Source organism: Dysidea avara, chromosome 4, assembly GCF_963678975.1.
Source record: "Dysidea avara chromosome 4, odDysAvar1.4, whole genome shotgun sequence".
Lineage (NCBI taxonomy): Eukaryota > Metazoa > Porifera > Demospongiae > Dictyoceratida > Dysideidae > Dysidea > Dysidea avara.
In genome coordinates, this window is record NC_089275.1 from 47,078,920 (window position 1) to 47,096,709 (window position 17,790).

Genomic DNA, 17,790 nt, shown 5'->3' on the forward strand with positions numbered 1-17,790 from the left:
GTGTAATCCTGTACTGTGAGATCTGCTTTACTACATTGTGTGGTACTATATAGATGATGACTCATCTAAGGCAGAACATGGAGAACTAGGTATGGAGGAGGAAGAGGGTACCAAAGAGGAGACGGGACAAGATGAGGACATTCTAACGTTTGAGGAGTTCAAGCAGCGACGGATGTTGGAGGTGCAGCAACATCAACAAGAGGAGATGAAGAATACTGGTGAGTAGGTAGTCAGGATACTAGTCAGGATACTAGTCAGGTTATTGAGCCAATTAGCATGGACACTTGAGGATACATAATTATATAATCCAGACACTTAGTTAGTATCCCTTAGTATATAAACTGACCTGGAAACGTCCCAAGGTGTCCACAAGTTCCATATCACACTAGTTACAGGGAAGTATATAGTATGGTACACACAATGTGAAATTACACATGAAAATTAGATACATAGATAATATTTCTGATGTCACTAAGGGATGATCCATAATTTCCAGTATTTTCACAAACGTATGGAGAGTACTCGTTTTGCTTTTCTACCCAGTGGAAATGTTGATGTGATAGTTATTGTATGATCAGTGTTAATCTTTTTATGGTTCTCTTCAATACATCTGCTGCTAATCCTCTGAATTGTCAGAAAGTGGGCATTGAAAGAATGTTATTTATATAATTATAGCCTTGTGTGTGCTAGTTAGCTGTGTAGCCAGCTCATGAAGCAGTCATTCGAACTCCAGCAGCCACAACTCCACCACCATAAACATTCTAAGCAAACACTATATAATACTAAATTAATTATTTCATCTATGTGGTGCTACTAAGACCAATATTTTAAAAAGCATACAGGTGAATATACCCCCCTCCCCCTATTGTACTCTCTGTACTCTTGCAAAAATTCTGAGCAAGCTCAGTTGCTTATTCATTGTGGTATAGCAACGGAGTAGCTAGATAGCCATATGCATTTAAGTCTAATCAAGACTTTGTAGCTGGGTACCATGCTGTTTGACTTTTGAAATCAACATTAACTTACTCAGTCTGTTATGTGTAGTAAAGAAACAGTATAGTTTGCAGTCATATGTGTGTATGTTCTATTAGAGTATTTCATCGTTTAGTGTCAGAGTTACCCAATGGTCATGGCTCACAAAGGAGGGACATTGTATCCAACAACTATGCATCTATAGAATGTGGAGCTAAAGTGATCTTGACCAACAAGGAGGCCAACGTATGTTACTATTTAAAGTTGTTATCATTATTGAATCTTGTCCGTAGAACCCTCGGGCAATCCTACATGAGAACAGGGATGATTATATGTTGAGCCCTTGTTCTGCTGATATCTGGTGAGCTCTTGTGATCTGCTTTTGCTATTTATAGCCACATTGGCTATTTATAGCCACATTGGCTATTTATAGCTAATGTCAGTGGTCATATATGGAGATATTTTTGTTTGCAGGTTTATAGTGGAGCTGTGTGATACAGTGTTGGTACATTCCATTGAGATTGCTACATTTGAACTATTTTCTTCAGTACCAGAAGCTTTTGCAGTATATACTAGTAGTAGGTGAGTACAGTACATGTGCACGTAGTACTGTGTGTCTGAAGATTGGATTCAAATCCCTACAGTTTCTTTTATACACTGTACAAATACACTGTAGGTAATATTATCACAGTAGTGTCCAGTGTAACAGGCAGATGCTAATGATGGTGGTAGACAAAACCAAAAAAGTTTAAAAATAGGGCTGAAATGATCATGGTTTTTTTAGCATTCAAGCACTCTCTAGAGTTAACGATCGAGTACTCACGAATACTAGCTATTTGTAGTCATACCCATTTGACATGTTTTGTACCAACCTTAAACAATTTGCAGCTTTTCAAGTAACAACAATGATACACACACAGTATTAAAGTACTGATGTTAGTGTCCCTGACAAAAAAAAAAGTACTAATCAAAACTCTACAGCCTTCATTGGGTCACTCCCTGATGACAAATACATCATGTGAGCTGGGTCACGTGATCTTAACGAGTACTCGAGTATCAATTTTACTATCCAAGTTACCAAATCCTTATCGAGTACTCTCCGAGTATTAGTATTTGTTTCAGCCCTACTAAAAAAACAACTCAAAAATGCTAAAATTATGCAAAAAAAAAAGCAAAGCACCAAAAAACCCTGGTACTTTCCTATTTGTTTTCAAATACACTCTTAAAGGTGTGGACGCTGTACAGTTAACCTCTTCTATACTAAAGTCCCTTTACCTGTAAACAAGCACCCTCCTTTTGACAGTAAAAATCAGCTTGTCCCACAGTATTCGTTACATAGAGGTTCCACTTTAAACTGAACCTTACTGTCCTAGTTTCAAAGATATAATAGAGATTACCACTGAGAACTACACCCCTGTATATAGCAGACATCACATATACACTTTAGGTAGGTGTCTTAGTCATTGAGATATCTTGACTACCTGCAAGGATCACTTATAATCAAAGAGAGACACTCTTGTAATGAAACAGTAAACATTGAAATATGCTATGCTGCTGTGTAATCTTATCGTGGTAATACTGTGTGTTGTTTGTGTGCAAGGTTTAACATGGTTGCTGACCATTTAAAAACAAACTACCTTACTATTACATGTTATTTATGCAATACTACACCTGTATACTGGTGTGCAGTGAATGGATAAAGTGTCGTGATGTGCGATATATCGAAAAAATATCGATTTCGCAATAATTTTGTCAATATATCTTATCGATTTTCGATATTGCTTTAGCAGATTTTGATATTTATCGAAAAGGTAATATTTTGCGATAATTATCGAAATATCGAAGAATATTTCGATAAATCCACAGCATTTAGTGTGTGATTATGCAATCACGCTAGAAATGAAGGTTGGTTTTGTACTATCTAGCCACTTTAAAAAACTTGTCTACCAGTTTTCTAGGCTTATTATTAGTTTTATGCAATAGTTTTAGTGTGTAAATTGTATTTCAAGCATATTTATAAATATCGGCCGCCCACGCAATTACACCACCCACACAATTAAAAATTTTCGAAAATCAAATCAAAATTTTGATATTTACCCCAATATTGTATTGATATCATATCGAAATAAAAATCCTGATATCGCACACCACTAATGAAGTGTAACTAGCTTTTTATTATACAATGACCACTTATTTTTCTCCCCGTGTTGCACGATACTATATGTGACTGTCTCAGCAAAAACCCAACTTGTTTGCACAACTTCCAATATTTCTATTGTTTTCTCAGCATTGTCTGTGTAGTGTCCAAGGAATGGACCACCAAAGTTTCTGCCTTTTGTGGTGAGTAGTTTTGAAAGTATAGCGCTAAGGAGGTGCAAGATAATCGATTTGTACAGCAACTATACTGAAAATTAACTACAGGCGCTTATGTTTGCACTAGTCTACAACATTTGTAATTTGGCTTAAAATGTTCACCATAGATTAGCCAATCAGCCAAGGTATAGTGTTAGCCCTGTAGTCACTTACACGTATGGTTAGAAGACAGTTTTAGTTGAAGAAATGATGTATACGTTTACTGCGTTGTGAACAAATGCATGTGACACTCATACTGTTGGTGCTACAGGAATGAAGCAAAGATTTTCAAACTCTCCATTAGCAGGCGAATAAGATGGTGTATAGTTTTAATCGATTTGAATCTTCCTTCTCTGAGTAATGGCCAGATAAAAACTAGCGTATTTTATTCTTTGCAGCATGCGTAGTTTAAAATTTTCAGTTTTCTCAATACGTGTACTTGTACAAACAAGTTTGGTTTTTGCTGAGTTGGGTCAACATATATTATATCCCTGATGCTTTGTCGCACAAACTGTTTCACTAAGTTGATATACATTGCAGCCAAACACTGTGTTGTTGTTTTTAGTCTTCATGTACGTATGTGTGGTATATGTGTGCATGTGTGTAAACATGGTGTGTTGACAGGAGACAAGCTTATAATTTCCTATTTAAACACACTGTCATGGTAATTGGTTTGTACCCTCCACTGTGTGTCTTTTGTGTGTCCATGAAATTATGCAAGTCTATTGTGATAATGTGTGTTTACTTTTTTGTGTTATGCCATTATGCCCTGTTATCAATAACAATTTTGTTTTTGTTTTGCTGTGAGGACATACCTTGTTGTCCCAACATTGTTATGTAATACAGTGTAGTGTGACATATTGCTTAGTATTTTGAGTCCAGGTAGTTAGGAGGTGGTTTCCTTGGCAACTTAGTGGCAGTCTTATGTAAGAGTTTTGAGTAGAATTAGACAGGTTTTTGCTAGGTTACCTGTGATAAGTGGTATTTCCGGCCGCCTGGGACCATCTCAAGCTTTCATTGTATTGGAGTCAGCAGACTTGTGTAATATTCGTTAATACGTAAACAAGTAAAACATGTTTCAGGTCGCTTTGAAGGCATGTTTAGGGGTTAGTAAGTCTTTGAGCAGGCTGTAGGACCTGGTCATACAGACCTTCAGCACTTGTGCTGTAAAGCATTAATAAATAATTTTTTTTTTTAAAAGTTGTACCCAGCCAGTAAAGTTGAGGTACCATGAATAGTGTTGGAAGATGATCAACAGTTATACCAATTAATACCGAAGTAAAATCTGTCTTACTCTGTTGGCCATCTTTAGGCCAGTGTTTCCTGACATTGTACATACCAGGGTAGGTAACTCTTGGGAGCGGTGATTTGTTTAAAGAGTGTCACTACAATAGCCATTGTACTACTACGATCTGCAACCACCATCAAAACTGTTAACTTTCTTCTTGTCCGTTGACCCAATTCTGCTTATTTTTGTGCACTACTTACTTACACAGCCTTGACCATACTGTGAAAACAGCTTGACCTTTGTAAAAAATTTTGATTTTGTTGACTTACTCTCTGTTTGTAGTATAGTGGCTATTGGAATGACCCCAGCATGCAATTAAAAAAAATAATTCTCTCGAAAAATTACATATAGTTCAAAATGAGCATTTTACATTTTATACACTAGCTAATTGACCTCCACATTTGCTGTGTAATAGGGGTACTCAGTAAATAACCTGATAGTTTATAAAGGTGACTTCTCAATAAGAGTAAGAAGATCATGTACCAAGGATAATACTGTTACTGATTTAGCCCACATTATTAATTATCCCAACTGTCAAATGTTAAATATTGATCAGTCACTATTCAATTACAATGACCAGTAACCAGTTGTAATCCCATTAGCTGATAGCCAGTTGTTAACAATCATCGTAAGGTGTGTTTGTGTTTGGTGTGTGACATGTGGTACTGTGGTCAGACCATCTGTTTGTGTGTATGTCCTAATCATCTGTTAGTCTGTAGGTGTGTACGTCCTGTTAGTCTGTATGTCCTATGTATGTGTATGTCCTTTACCTGCCTGTTGCCACTACCCATTGTAGTGTGTGCTGTATGTGTATGTACCTGCTAACTTGGTATACTTATGTACCTCCAAGTAGTGAGAGATTGTTTAAATTGGCAGTTCAGTGAAATGAGCCCTTAAATTTCTCAAGTGGAAAATTGCAAAAGCAAGACAAGCAGCAGCTGTAAGAAAGTTTCTATACAACAGTAATAAAACCAGTTTTGTTGCTAAGAACTTCATCGTTTCATCTACACTACTTGTCTTCTCTTTGTTTTGTATCAACTAAGCACTGTATGGGCTCAATTGAACTTGTTATGTGTATTTGAAATATCTCACAATCTTGTATACTGCTCTATACAGGTATCCTGCTATTGAGTGGTCATTAATTGGAGAGTTAAAGGCCAGGGATGTTCGTACTGTACAGAGCTTTCCATTAGACGAAAGTGTCTATGCCAAGTACATCAAGGTGTGTTAAATAATGTCTTTGATTTTACATTGATGTATGTATGTTGATTAGTACTGATGCTGTGTTATTTCCTAAAATATTTGTACCACACCTTTTGATGCATGTTCTTCCCTTTGATGTGGATGCTGCATTCCTTTGATGTCATCCTTTGATCTCACAGGTGGAATTGGTATCACATTTTGGCTCAGAGCACTACTGTCCTCTCAGCTTGCTAAGAGTGTTGGGTACGTCTTTTATTCAGGAGTATGAGGATGCTGAGGATGAGTTAGCACCACCCACTGAAGCCAGTGGAGTGATACTAGACGGTGAGAGTGTGATCTGAGTGGTTGTATTGGAGTTTGATGTGATTTTAAATATGTCGTAATCTACTTACCAAAATTTCAAATGACATTACTGATGATCGTAATGTGCAGATCTGGTAATGTGTAGTGTAGTGTGTTTGCCTTCACTGACCAGTTTTTCACTGGATAGAAGTGTGATTGCATGACTGTGCATGACTGTGCATGTGCGCGTGTGTGCAAGTGCAGCACATGTGTATGTTTGCTGGTGTTGTGTTATGTATATGTGGGTATGTGAAATACGTACATATATCCTTTAGTGGTGGAGACATTTATATTATAATGTCTTGTTTACAGCACTCACAAGCTGTGTGTGCATACAAACATGTCAAAGTGTTTGACATAAACCCAGTACAAGTCAGCATCATGTAGTACCAGTGTTGGCCCCCAAGCTGCTTCACTCACCCAACACATCATACTCTACTGTTTTATGATAATGAAGGTGTTCCCACTATCAGCCACCTGTAGTCTCACTCTAAGTGTTGTGCCAACATTTCCATTTCAATGGCTGCCACAAAGAAACATCCTGGCATTAATTCAGCCACTGATTGCCTTACAGGGGAATTAGTCATCTTGTAAGCATTTCCTGACATGGCTGGATTGAAGAGTTTCTGGTGGGAATTTTTCCCTGATCTAAACTGCTGGCTGAACTGCTGCCATTATTGCAGGCTGTTTTTTTTTTGTCTATTACACAGAGACACCTGCTCCAGTCATGTCACCTGTCATTGTGTACAGAGTGACCTAGCCACCTGTATAATAAGGTCACATGTCTCCAGCCAACTTGAAAACTTTTCAAATGTACTATTTGTGTATAAAGTTACCTGCCTAATGCAATCACCTGCTTAATAAAAGCCATTCCTCAGTTATGGCCAAGGAGTTATTGTGTGTGTTTGCAGTGGAACAATGTATAGTTACCCTACGGTAGTAACCTTACCAATTTTTTTATTTCCACAGTAGTTTGGTAACATGTTATCTCACATGTGTTGTATGAGATAAAACCAAACAATTCATTTCCTGTATATCCTATAGATGTGATAATGCTGTGAATTTGTTTGGTTGTAGTGTTTGTTGTAAAGCTTTACCTGGAGACATATATATTAGTTTTCCATTTGCACTTGTATACATATGGTAGTATGTGTGGGTACTTATACTAGTGTTTTCCTTTGCAAGACTGATCTTCAAAATACACACAAAACTTTATTTTCTGCTGGCAGATCTATCTGATGTACTCGGTATTCTCACATGAGTGTGAGGGTTTAATAACGTGCTTCACTCTAGCCAACAGGCGGCACTGACATACTGTTCCTCTAGATATGTCATGTATGGGGAGGTACACCACGTAAGGTGTTGTATGGGGTATGTGTATACATACTGTATGTAGTGGGTATAAGCCGGTGCCAGTGTACCTATGAGCAAAATTTGTAGCCTTACTTAGCAAGTGAGACAAGTGCATTTGCTATCCAAATTTTTCACTTTTAGTTGGCCATTTAAGCTTTCTTTATGTGTGCTTGATAAGACATATTCTATTGTACATCTTTATTCTGCTGTACTGCTTGTACACCTTCTTTTAACTTTTGATTTTCGTGAAATGATTGTTGTTTTCTAGTCATCAGTAGGTTTTATGGCTTGTACGTAGTCCCTGGCTCCTTGTTGTCTTACTGTGTACACTAATGTACATACTGTATCTACATATTGTAAGGTTTGCGACTTTTGTGGTGCGATGCAATTTTTTGTGGCACAGTGATTTAAAATTGTGTACCTGTTGTGATACTTGTCTCTCACAATAAAACCAGACGATAGAGCCAAAGCCTTTACCTGGAGACAATAGTTTTCCATTTGTATATGTGCACATGTGTGCATATGGTAGTGAGTGTGGGTACTTTCTACCAGTGTTTTCCTTTGCAAGACTGATTTTCACTTGGTCACTGTTGTGGTGGCTGATGTACATGTGTGTGTGTGTATATGTATTTTGGAATTTGTAGTCACCTAGAGGATGAAATAGTGGCCTGACTAGCATGTTGCTGCGTTAGACAGGAATTTGCTGTGTAAATCTCTGATTGGCCTTTGTAGAGGTGGCCTGTGTATACACGTGGCTGAAACCTGCTGATGACCAGGAAATAACCTAAAGTTTGTACATACATATCTACAAAATCTCTGATTTTTTGTAACGATTTATCATGTAGTAACACTGTGACAAAACTGTGTTACTGACAGCTTTCACTTACACACTTTACAGTACTTAGCTGATCAAGTGATCTGTGCTACCCTAGTAGTGTTCAGGGCTTGCCTAAGTTATTCCCAAATTAGCTTGTAGGCTAAATGTTTGGTTGGAATATTGTGACTTGCCTAGTACTGTAATGTAATTGTGATGTAATAGTTCAGAGAGCTATGCCATTCAGTGATAAAAATCTATTTCACCAGTATTCCTCTAAAAGATTCATATCACACATCCTGTGATTATCATGTCAAGTCCTGTCTTACAATGGCAACTGTCACTAATGGCTGCTACTGTGGCTGTTTGACAGGAAATGTCCTTGTTGAGTAATGTGATGTGTAGTATAGTGTATTTCACAGTAATGTATGGGCCATTGTGTGTGGGTGCGCGCGCGTGTGTGTGTGCGTGTGTATCATGTACTAGTACTTGGAGAGGCTTTCAGGGCCAGGTGTTGCTGAGTGCTCTGCCATCTTTGTGAGATTTGACTAAATGAATAACTGCTTGTAAGTAATAGCATTGCTACTAGTACTGTTGGTGTATTGTAGTGTAGTGTGGCAACAACGAATGATTTCTGGAGTGAAAAATTACGCGTACATACAACCATATGTATGCGCGTATTGGTTTTAAAAAACTGACCAAAATATCATTGTGTGTATAATAATTTATATTGTTGACATACATGCATTGGAAGGGGGGTATGTACCAGCATATCAATACAATGGGGCACAGAATAGAAGCCTAGCTGCCTAGCTTTGTGAGACTGTGTGGTCATAGTAATATAAAGACTACAATTAGAATTGGTCTGATAACTGTCCAGCTGTTTCTTGTAACTCCATTTCTCACTCTTCACTTTATGACTACTTTCATCGCATTTCCCTTCTGTCATATCCCATCCACTTCCCTTTTGTGACACATAATATAAAGCTGCCCACTACTACTTACTGTATAGGTAGCTTGTTACCTTTAATGGCCATCGAGCACTTTTCTTAAATGTAAAGTGTTAAATGTTGTGCTTATTTGGGCAAGCTTCTGCTTAAAGCAATAAAGTGATTAGGTGTCAAAAGGTCCTTGACATTCTTAATGCATGGTGACTGCCTGATGTGGGTGATGCAAAATCACCTCTAGGAAACACTGTACGACCAGAGAGAACTCTTTATCTCCTCATAAATAAATTGCAAGTGGATTTATTGAGGTGTCAAATATGTGTGAAAGAGAATAACGTTAGGGTCAGCACGTGCGTCCAATAATAAACATTATAAATAGTAACATTTTATTAACAACATGAATTTGATTTAATGAGCACATTTTTATCACAAGAATCCAGTGTATGGAGACCAGCTGTTTCTAGTATGTAATATTCTTTCTGTAGCATATATATTATTATATACAGGTTGTCCTCTGTAGTGGTGAATGTAATGATACACTAGACTTGTTGGGACTGTAAACTTTGTCCTTATTTTGTGTGACATTGTGACTGACCACCTTGATATGGAAGTGTTTGTGTTCTTAACGTGGAAGTGGTTGTCTCCGTTATAAGGAGGTGATTGTCTCTGTAATAAGGAGGTGATTGTGTGTTTAATATGGAAGTGTTTGTTTCCTACTATATATATGGAGTTGTCCATTAGGCCCTTAGTATTGTTGCCTTTGTGTCCGTAATATGATGTTGTAAGTCTTTCATGCATGCAGGCACATGTAATTCATATGGCTATGTTTTGTCCAGTAGGAAAGACACTGAACACCTGACCCTGTTGTTTTTGATGTCCTTAATTTAGAGGTTCCTTTACAAGATGTCTCACTCCTTTAGGAGAGGCTTCAGCTTAACTACACTGGTACGGCTACTACGTTGTGGTACAATCTTAACAGGTGGCCTACTGGCTCACAGACAGGCCAGAGACAGCAAGCTCTATGATGGGGAAGAAGCCAGTATATTATTATTGCAGTGGTTACCACTTTCTAGTTAGTATGGGCTCACACTAGAGAACATTGTTAGATTAGAACATGTGTGTTGTGTAGACTGTGTGGTCCCTTGTCAGAGTTGTGATTAAGTAGTGTGAAGTGTAATGGTTTAGTCGCTGTGCCATCTGTTGTATGTGTCTGTGGTATGAACAAATGAGACTCTGTATCTCACCAACAGCCGCAGGCTACAGGCTGTATGTACTTTTCAAATATACTGTAGTAATTATTTTGGCTTGCACTTGAAGCTCAGCCATTGAAAAATGGTGTATGTACATTATACATTGTGAGGCATGCATAGTAAATTCTGTTTGTAATTAAAACTTTATAATTTTGTTACGTAATGCACCTCCCAATACTAGAGTACAGATACTGTAAATTTATATGCACTGAAAACTACTGATCCTAAGTAGAGAGTTACCGTAAGATATTCATTAACCGATAGCACGTATTGACACACAATAGTGTTGTGTGACTCGTTAAATGTCTTGTCTACATCATAGACCAACGCAGTGACAAACTGTGTGTGCTATTGTGTAACTTTGCGTCACCCCTGTGTAATGGAGTATAATTTAGCGTCACCGGGATTTTATGTTTCTAGTATTGTTGCATCCTTTTGTAACCTTCTAATAAATTAGTCCAACACTACTGTACATTTTCTTCTATTGTTTGTTTGGGACGATTGTTGTCACCAAAAAATTAAGCCAACTACTTTCAATATTTTAAGTAGTTTTCACTGCCTTTTCATATGTTGATAGGAAACAGGTTTATATAGACCACCTGTGTAGGCCAAACATGTCTTTATGTCTGAGTCGGTTGCTTTAGTTTGTTGGTATCTGTTGCACCAGAATTACTTCGTGTTATTTATAATGTATTTATAAATATTTTGAGTTTACAGCTAAGGCGTTTGTAATGCACATTTATATAATTGTGCTGATGCACCCCACACACCAACGGTGTGATTCTTTAAAATGGACTCCATGAAATGTGGACACCTTGATAATCAGGACACTTGTCCGTAGTCCCATTTGTATTAGTGTACTCACATTTAGAGCTCTGAAATCAGGACACCTCACTAATAAGGACACCTTGATAATCAGGACACTTGTCCATGGTCCCATTTGTATTAGTGTACACACACATTTAGACCCCTGACACGATGACACTGGATCTTGATGACCATATTACATAAACTCCATTTTATTGCATATCAAGCACACATCAAATGCCACCCACTCACACAGTGGAAAACATTACCACTTAAGATGGTCATGCTATTAATTGCTGTAATCCTATATCCCAGCTGAAGCCCGACCGCATACAATATTAAATTGAGCCTCTAAAGGGAAGCCAGAGGCAGAAAATGCCCTGATGGTTATCTATTTGTACCAATTAGTATCATCATATCTTCTGCTTGCAGCTGTGATCTACTCAGGTATGGGTGCTGCTCAGAGGAGCCAGTGTTTCTGTGGGAAATTTAAATCACTTAATTATTTCACCACTAAGTTGAGCTGTCCACTGACCACAGGTGACCAGAGCGTGCTTCTTCTCTTGTTATCTTCTCTTGTTGGCCGTTGCCACCTGTTAGTGGTGGCCAATAAATTATTATCTTGGTACATGTAATTTTAAACATTGACCAATTAATTGGATGTAGTATTTGTTCAGAATGAAACACACAGTGTCTTTGTTATATTCAAGATGCTTTTGGTACAGCAACTCAGACGCAAGTCATGCGACGATGGTTAAGTTACATTCGTGTGTATATACCAACACAACTTGAAATAGTATATGTGTGATGCATATCTTTTTCTCTCTGAATACTGTCGTCTGATTTTACAGCCGAAAATCCAGATAGTTATGTTTGTGTTGTCCAGGAGATACTGTATCAGACCTAAGTGCTTGAGTACTTACAGAGTAGAGTGTCGTATCCCGATGGATGTACAGTACGGAGTACTTGCAGCTAGATACTGAGATCTTGATGATGGCAAAAATGTCTAGCTCAGAGATAGGAATGTATAAAAGTGTCAACCATTGTAGCGATTTTTGTATGAATACCTAATAGCTAAGTATTTTAGCAGCGGCAAATCTTTTGAAACTATATTTTTGCCTGAGTAGCTATCCCCATGCCAGTTGTAGCATTCAGTAGTTTTGTACACGTGTGTTACTGTATTTGAGATGGCATCGTTGTGTGCACCTGTGTGATTGTAGTACAATAGGCTGTTAGTAATCAGTTGTATTGTTGTCAAGTGTGTTTTGTCCATTATCAGCCATGCTGTGTTTACTAATCATTAAACAATAGCAAAACTGTATAATAGCCATGTTGGTATCTGTGTTTGTTTTTAGCAGCAAATATCGTACTTTCTTTTCTAGTGTTAGACTATTGAAAGTTTGTTATTATCATCTTCTCATGGGATTGGTACATGTTTAATAATGTACCTGGACACAAGTCCTCCTCATTCCCTATATGTTGTGTGTGTGGTCCTCAGTGCATGGCAGTCTGGACTGTGTTGGGGCTCTGTTGTCACCAGTAGCATAGCAGGAAGTCATGTTGGTGACTTTGATCTCTGCCATGCCTTAATGGGTAACCACCCATGTGACCATAATAGTGTAAACAATACCAGCATTAAGTTATCCTGTATGATATACGTGTGTTAGTGTAGTGTGTAGTGTACTTGTGTGTAGTGTGCGTGTGTGTGTAGTGTGCGTTTGTGTGGTGTGTTTGCGTGCATGTGTGTGTGTGTGTGCACATGTAGTGTCACTGTGTAGTGTGCATGTATGTGTGTAGGTAGTGTGCATGCGTACGTACACATGGGTGCACACATGTATACATTCATGTAGTGTTGTGTGTGTGTGCCCACACTCATACGTTTGTGAGTGTTTCTGTGTGTACGTGGTGTATCTTGTGGATATAAACATTACCCCTCACAGTTTACTAACACGTTTTCTAAACAAGACTATTAAATACACTGTAACTACATCCTGTCATGTCACTGTACTTGGTAAAATACACATCATGATGGTACTACTCAGTATAATGCTTACAATAATGAAATAAGGAAATCTTCTATTGTAAAGGACAACACTGGTTGGTTTGGCAATTGTCTGCCTCTGAAAGAGGACACCTTCGAAATTGTATCCTTTCTCTCATTGGAAGAAATGCATGCGTAACTAGGTGATTTTGACTTATGTATTTTGACTCTCCCATTAGATAAAAATTTGTAAGTTTTTTGGTTTCCGATTATACATTTTCCAAAGTGTGTACACACAGCACACTTGGTAGTTTTTCCACAAGGCTAATATTGTTTGGAACACTCATGCATCACTGGACTGTGGTATGCGATTGTGTACATCAGCAGTGGGCCTCACTCTTTGACTGAAGACCGCCAAACCTGTCTTTATCAAATCATAGCAGCATTTCTATAATATCCAAACATTGTCCATCTCTACTCCTCCATAATAGTGTGTCTGCACTCACTGTGTTCGCAGTCATCCTATCCATTGAGATATGACAACGTGTAAAGTATTAGTATGTGTATGGCTGGCCCCCTGGTTATATGGCTGGCTATGTGTTTTATGTCTTATACTGTTAGTGGCATGACCCACTGACGTTGATTGGCATTTTTGTGTACACATTTGTGTTGTATGTGATGTGTTGGTAGGGAAGGGATTGTAGAAGCCTTCCCTTTGTTGTATGGAGGAGGATTTTAAACTGAATACCGAGTACTTGCACTTCAGTGTGATGTACACGTGTGTGGTTTGTGTGGTTTGTGCATATCACCTGGTACTATAGTGTGCGTATACTTACTGATACTATTTCGAGTGATGTATTTTGTTACACAGACTGTAGTATGCACACACTATGCCTTCACTAAGGCATAGTGTACATGATTGTATGGCAAGTAATGTCAAGTATGCATGGACATACTTACTTTTGTATAGATGTGTTATCACTATGGTACCTATACCACATACCATACCTCAAGCCTCAATGACACCCACCCACACATGCACACGTTACGGTACTTTACACACACAAACACACGTATGCATGCATACACGTACGCACATGCACACACCGTACTCAAGTTAAGAACATACCATGTACAATGATTTATGTTTATGAAAACTTGTAGCTATCTTTTGTGAAAAATGATGTTGATGAATTCTTGTACTGTGCCCCACATATCTATGGCAAAACCTGATACTTTGAAGACCTGTGTGTACATTTACAACATCAGATGATGCTAAACGTCATCATGACAATGATACATGATGGTGTTGTGTACGTATGATGACTTTGATGGTCATCAATTATACCTAGTACCTATTCACATGATGGGATTGTAATAAAACTTGATATTTTGGTGTGTGGGTTGATCATGAGTGGTCACAGTGTAGCTGACTACTGATACAACATCTCTGCTTACTTGCCTACATCGTAATCACTCCTCCAGTGTGATGCACACATTTTTGGACACCTGTATAAACAATTGTGGTATAAATAGTATTGTTCATTAGACCACAATTTGGGATAAAGGAAGACAAATGGCTCTAGCAATTGTGGCTGAGTTGGTTATGATAATGAAGCTTAGGAAATTTGGTTGACAGTTTGGTGTGATGGGCTAGGTGATAAGTGCACCTGTTGGCCAGGGGAGGTAGGTACACTATTAGCAGCATTCCTGTACCTAAGGGATTATATAAACTGTGAATTAGAAATGACTTCACACTATAGGACCAGCCACTTTTGTTGGCAATTGTGAGCAACCACCATCCCAAGTTTGTGTTTGTTGTGTGCGTAACTTAGCAACTGAACCTTCAGGATATATGCTGGTCTGTCAAATCAATACCATTTTTGTTGTGCTTTCTTTCAGGTACTGAAAATGCTCCTGATGTTACTGAAGAACAGACTGATGCATCCAATCGTACCTCATTACTTGGAGCAGCGAAAGGTATGTTAATTTGTTCTGCATATGAATGAAGATCAATTCCCAAAAGGTATCATCTTTTTAAATTGAAATGGTTTGACTAGTACAAATGTTTACTAATGTTACCACTGCTACAAGTATGGTCACTCTATGTCTTCCCAGCACACTGCACCTGGACCATGTTTAACATATTGTGTTATACACAGCTCAATGGTGATAGTATAACATGTTATTGTATGCACTCCTTGTGTTGTAAACATGTGACATCTCTTCAATATGTAGTGAGACCATGCCTTAGCAGGGAGGTGTCCATATTATCTAGGGTGTATAAATGGGACCATGGACATGTGTCTCTATTGGAAGTATAAATATGTGTACCCTAGAATTGTAGACGAATGTCGTGATTATCAAGGTGTTCTTATTAGTGAGGTGTCCTGATTTTCAGGGATCTAAATGTGACTCGTCCTGATTATCAAAGTTGTCCTTATTAATGATCAAAGTGTCGTAATTAGACCAGCAATCCAAGCATATGTACCTATACATGAACACTAATGGAGATGGGACTTGAACAGATTGTCAAGTCTACACATTTCAGGGTGCCACCTCTTTGAAACCATTACACATCGTACAGCAGTGATTTGTAGTGTGTGTATATAACACAGGTGTCTTGTTTTATTACAGATGTGGTGTTCAACTTGTTGGAGAGGGTCAGTAACGGATTGATGGGTACAGCTGGTAGCAGCAGTAAGGATGACAGCTCTCACACAACAGCAGCAGCTGCCACTCCAACATCAGTCAACAACCCAACAACATCACCAGCTGGTGATGCTACAACCAGCCACAGGTTGGGTGTGGGAGAATTAGGTCACTACAAATAGCTCAGCTGCTTGCTAGCTGCCTTCTGCTAGCACTGCTAAAACTATCATATTATGCTGGGGGAGGATAAATAGTTTGAGTCCCTCAGGTCTGCTGGCTAAATGACCCATTTACTACCACTATCAAAATAGCACCTGTCTCAGTTAGTCTAATGAATATTTGTACAACAGGTCCCCACTAGGACCAGCTGTTATGAAGTGGGGGACATCTACAGTGTAAACATGTACCCCCTCACCTATCCATTTAGTCAATGTGTCTGTACTACATGTCATGATCAGGTTACCTCTGATGTGAATGTGTTTTGAAATCTCAAGTGGAATGTGTGGGACATTGGTCTATGGAAAGCTAGAAGAATCGAATAGTGCCCTTGAAAAGTTTGTGCACAAATGCATGCACCAGTGTTCATGTATGTCAAGATTCTATCGTGTTAGATTGCCTTGTTCTTGGTGTTACTTCCTGAGGTTCCACAGATATTACATTTCTAGTCTCTATTCACATAGCCTCCCAGTTTATAACACCATTTCTCAGTTTATTAAATTATCAGGTATGTTGTTAATGACACATTGTACTAATAATAGTTACAATAACACCATAGTGTAAGTTGTTGGTTATTACAAGTTAGTTGTTATGATAACAGATATTACAAGTGTCAACACTCGGCCGCTCTGCAAGAGACCTGTTCTGGGTGGGAAAATATTTCAGTTATGTGTAGCCGGGGGTGTTGTTGCGGTCGCGTTCTACTGCAGCTGTGACCCACTGGTCGTCTTGGCAACCATAATAAACTGTAGCCGCCACTTCACACCATGGTGAGGAAGCTAATCGACTGAAAGTTGTTCAAGAAGTACTGTAAGGTCCTGTGAATGAATAAACGAGCATGTAAAGGGTTGCCGAAAATAACCAGAGCTTTAGCCCTAGGTGTCTCAACTGACCTGCTTTTCTGATGTTCCCAGAATGTTTTGTAAGTATTTGATGTAGGCGATTGTACGTTGTATTACTTCAAACTGCAGGAGTAAATATGATAATTTCTGCTCGTATATTTCATTAATGTATCGACTTACTTCAGACAAGCTTTCTTCTCCGTTAGGAACAAGTGTCTTAAGCATGGAGATGTAGAACTGGTGGTTCTGCTTATTGCCCGACATGTTCTTGAAGCATTTCATGGTTGGAGAGGTTGGCTGCTTCTTGTAAATACTACGATCGGTTTGCTTGGCACCTGCTAACGAGATTTAAAGAAAGCACAATAAATTTAGCTACAAACGAAATATATAAGCTAATAACATACCTCTAACTGCAGATACTTGCTTAGCTTTTGGAGAGGAAGCGTTGAAACGAGTCATCGTTTGACAGTACAGTTGCACACGTTACTCGAGCTGTTCACTTCACTGAATGCATAGCTAGCTACTTGACTCGCTTTTTATAGTTATCTTAGCGGGAGCCATACCAGTGTCGACAGATGGTTTTGACAACGGCGCTGGTGCGGTTTCCACCGCTTACATATCGCAAATGTTTAGCGACTATTAAAACAACGCGTCCCAACTTCCTGTCTAACTAAATGTCTTGCATTCTATTGAATTTATCGCTGCTATTAGAATTTTTGGGTTGTCCAATTTGAAATTATATTTTTCCTGTCCTCTGTGTAGGGGTCACTA

At 38.5% G+C, this 17,790-nt stretch overlaps 2 protein-coding genes across 6 annotated transcripts in view; one reads left to right on the forward strand and one right to left on the reverse strand.

Annotated features, from left to right (window-relative positions):
- Positions 1–17,790, forward strand: part of LOC136252496 (SUN domain-containing ossification factor-like) — a 45,670-nt gene that overhangs the window by 4,483 nt on the left and 23,397 nt on the right. For all 4 annotated transcript variants that reach the window (XM_066044937.1, XM_066044938.1, XM_066044940.1 and 1 more), the window contains 8 exons: positions 54–218; positions 1,109–1,218; positions 1,266–1,333; positions 1,447–1,554; positions 5,729–5,834; positions 5,995–6,139; positions 15,212–15,289; positions 15,947–16,109. In XM_066044937.1, the coding sequence (XP_065901009.1) occupies positions 54–218; positions 1,109–1,218; positions 1,266–1,333; positions 1,447–1,554; positions 5,729–5,834; positions 5,995–6,139; positions 15,212–15,289; positions 15,947–16,109 (943 nt within the window). The remainder of the gene's footprint in view (positions 1–53; positions 219–1,108; positions 1,219–1,265; positions 1,334–1,446; positions 1,555–5,728; positions 5,835–5,994; positions 6,140–15,211; positions 15,290–15,946; positions 16,110–17,790) is intronic.
- On the reverse strand, positions 16,670–17,603 carry LOC136252499 (uncharacterized). 2 transcript variants are annotated; one of them, XM_066044946.1, is made up of 4 exons: positions 17,424–17,603; positions 17,200–17,354; positions 17,071–17,142; positions 16,670–16,995 (listed from the first exon to the last, which is right to left on the reverse strand). In XM_066044946.1, exons 1-4 carry the CDS (start codon positions 17,476–17,478, stop codon positions 16,957–16,959), a joined length of 321 nt encoding a protein of 106 aa, XP_065901018.1. In that variant the 5' UTR covers positions 17,479–17,603; the 3' UTR covers positions 16,670–16,956. The 2 variants fall into 2 exon arrangements, with proteins under 2 accessions (XP_065901018.1, XP_065901017.1); XM_066044945.1 differs by having other exon boundaries at positions 17,200–17,357; positions 17,424–17,586.

Coding starts and splice junctions, on each gene's coding strand:
- LOC136252499 (XM_066044945.1), bottom strand. CDS start 17,478: ATGACTCGTTTCAACGCTTCCTCTCCAAAAGCTAAGCAAGTATCTGCA. Junction 17,358..17,423: donor GCAAGTATCTGCAGTTAGAG/GTATGTTATTAG, acceptor AAATCTCGTTAG/CAGGTGCCAAGCAAACCGAT. Junction 16,996..17,070: donor TGGGAACATCAGAAAAGCAG/GTCAGTTGAGAC, acceptor ATTCATTCACAG/GACCTTACAGTACTTCTTGA.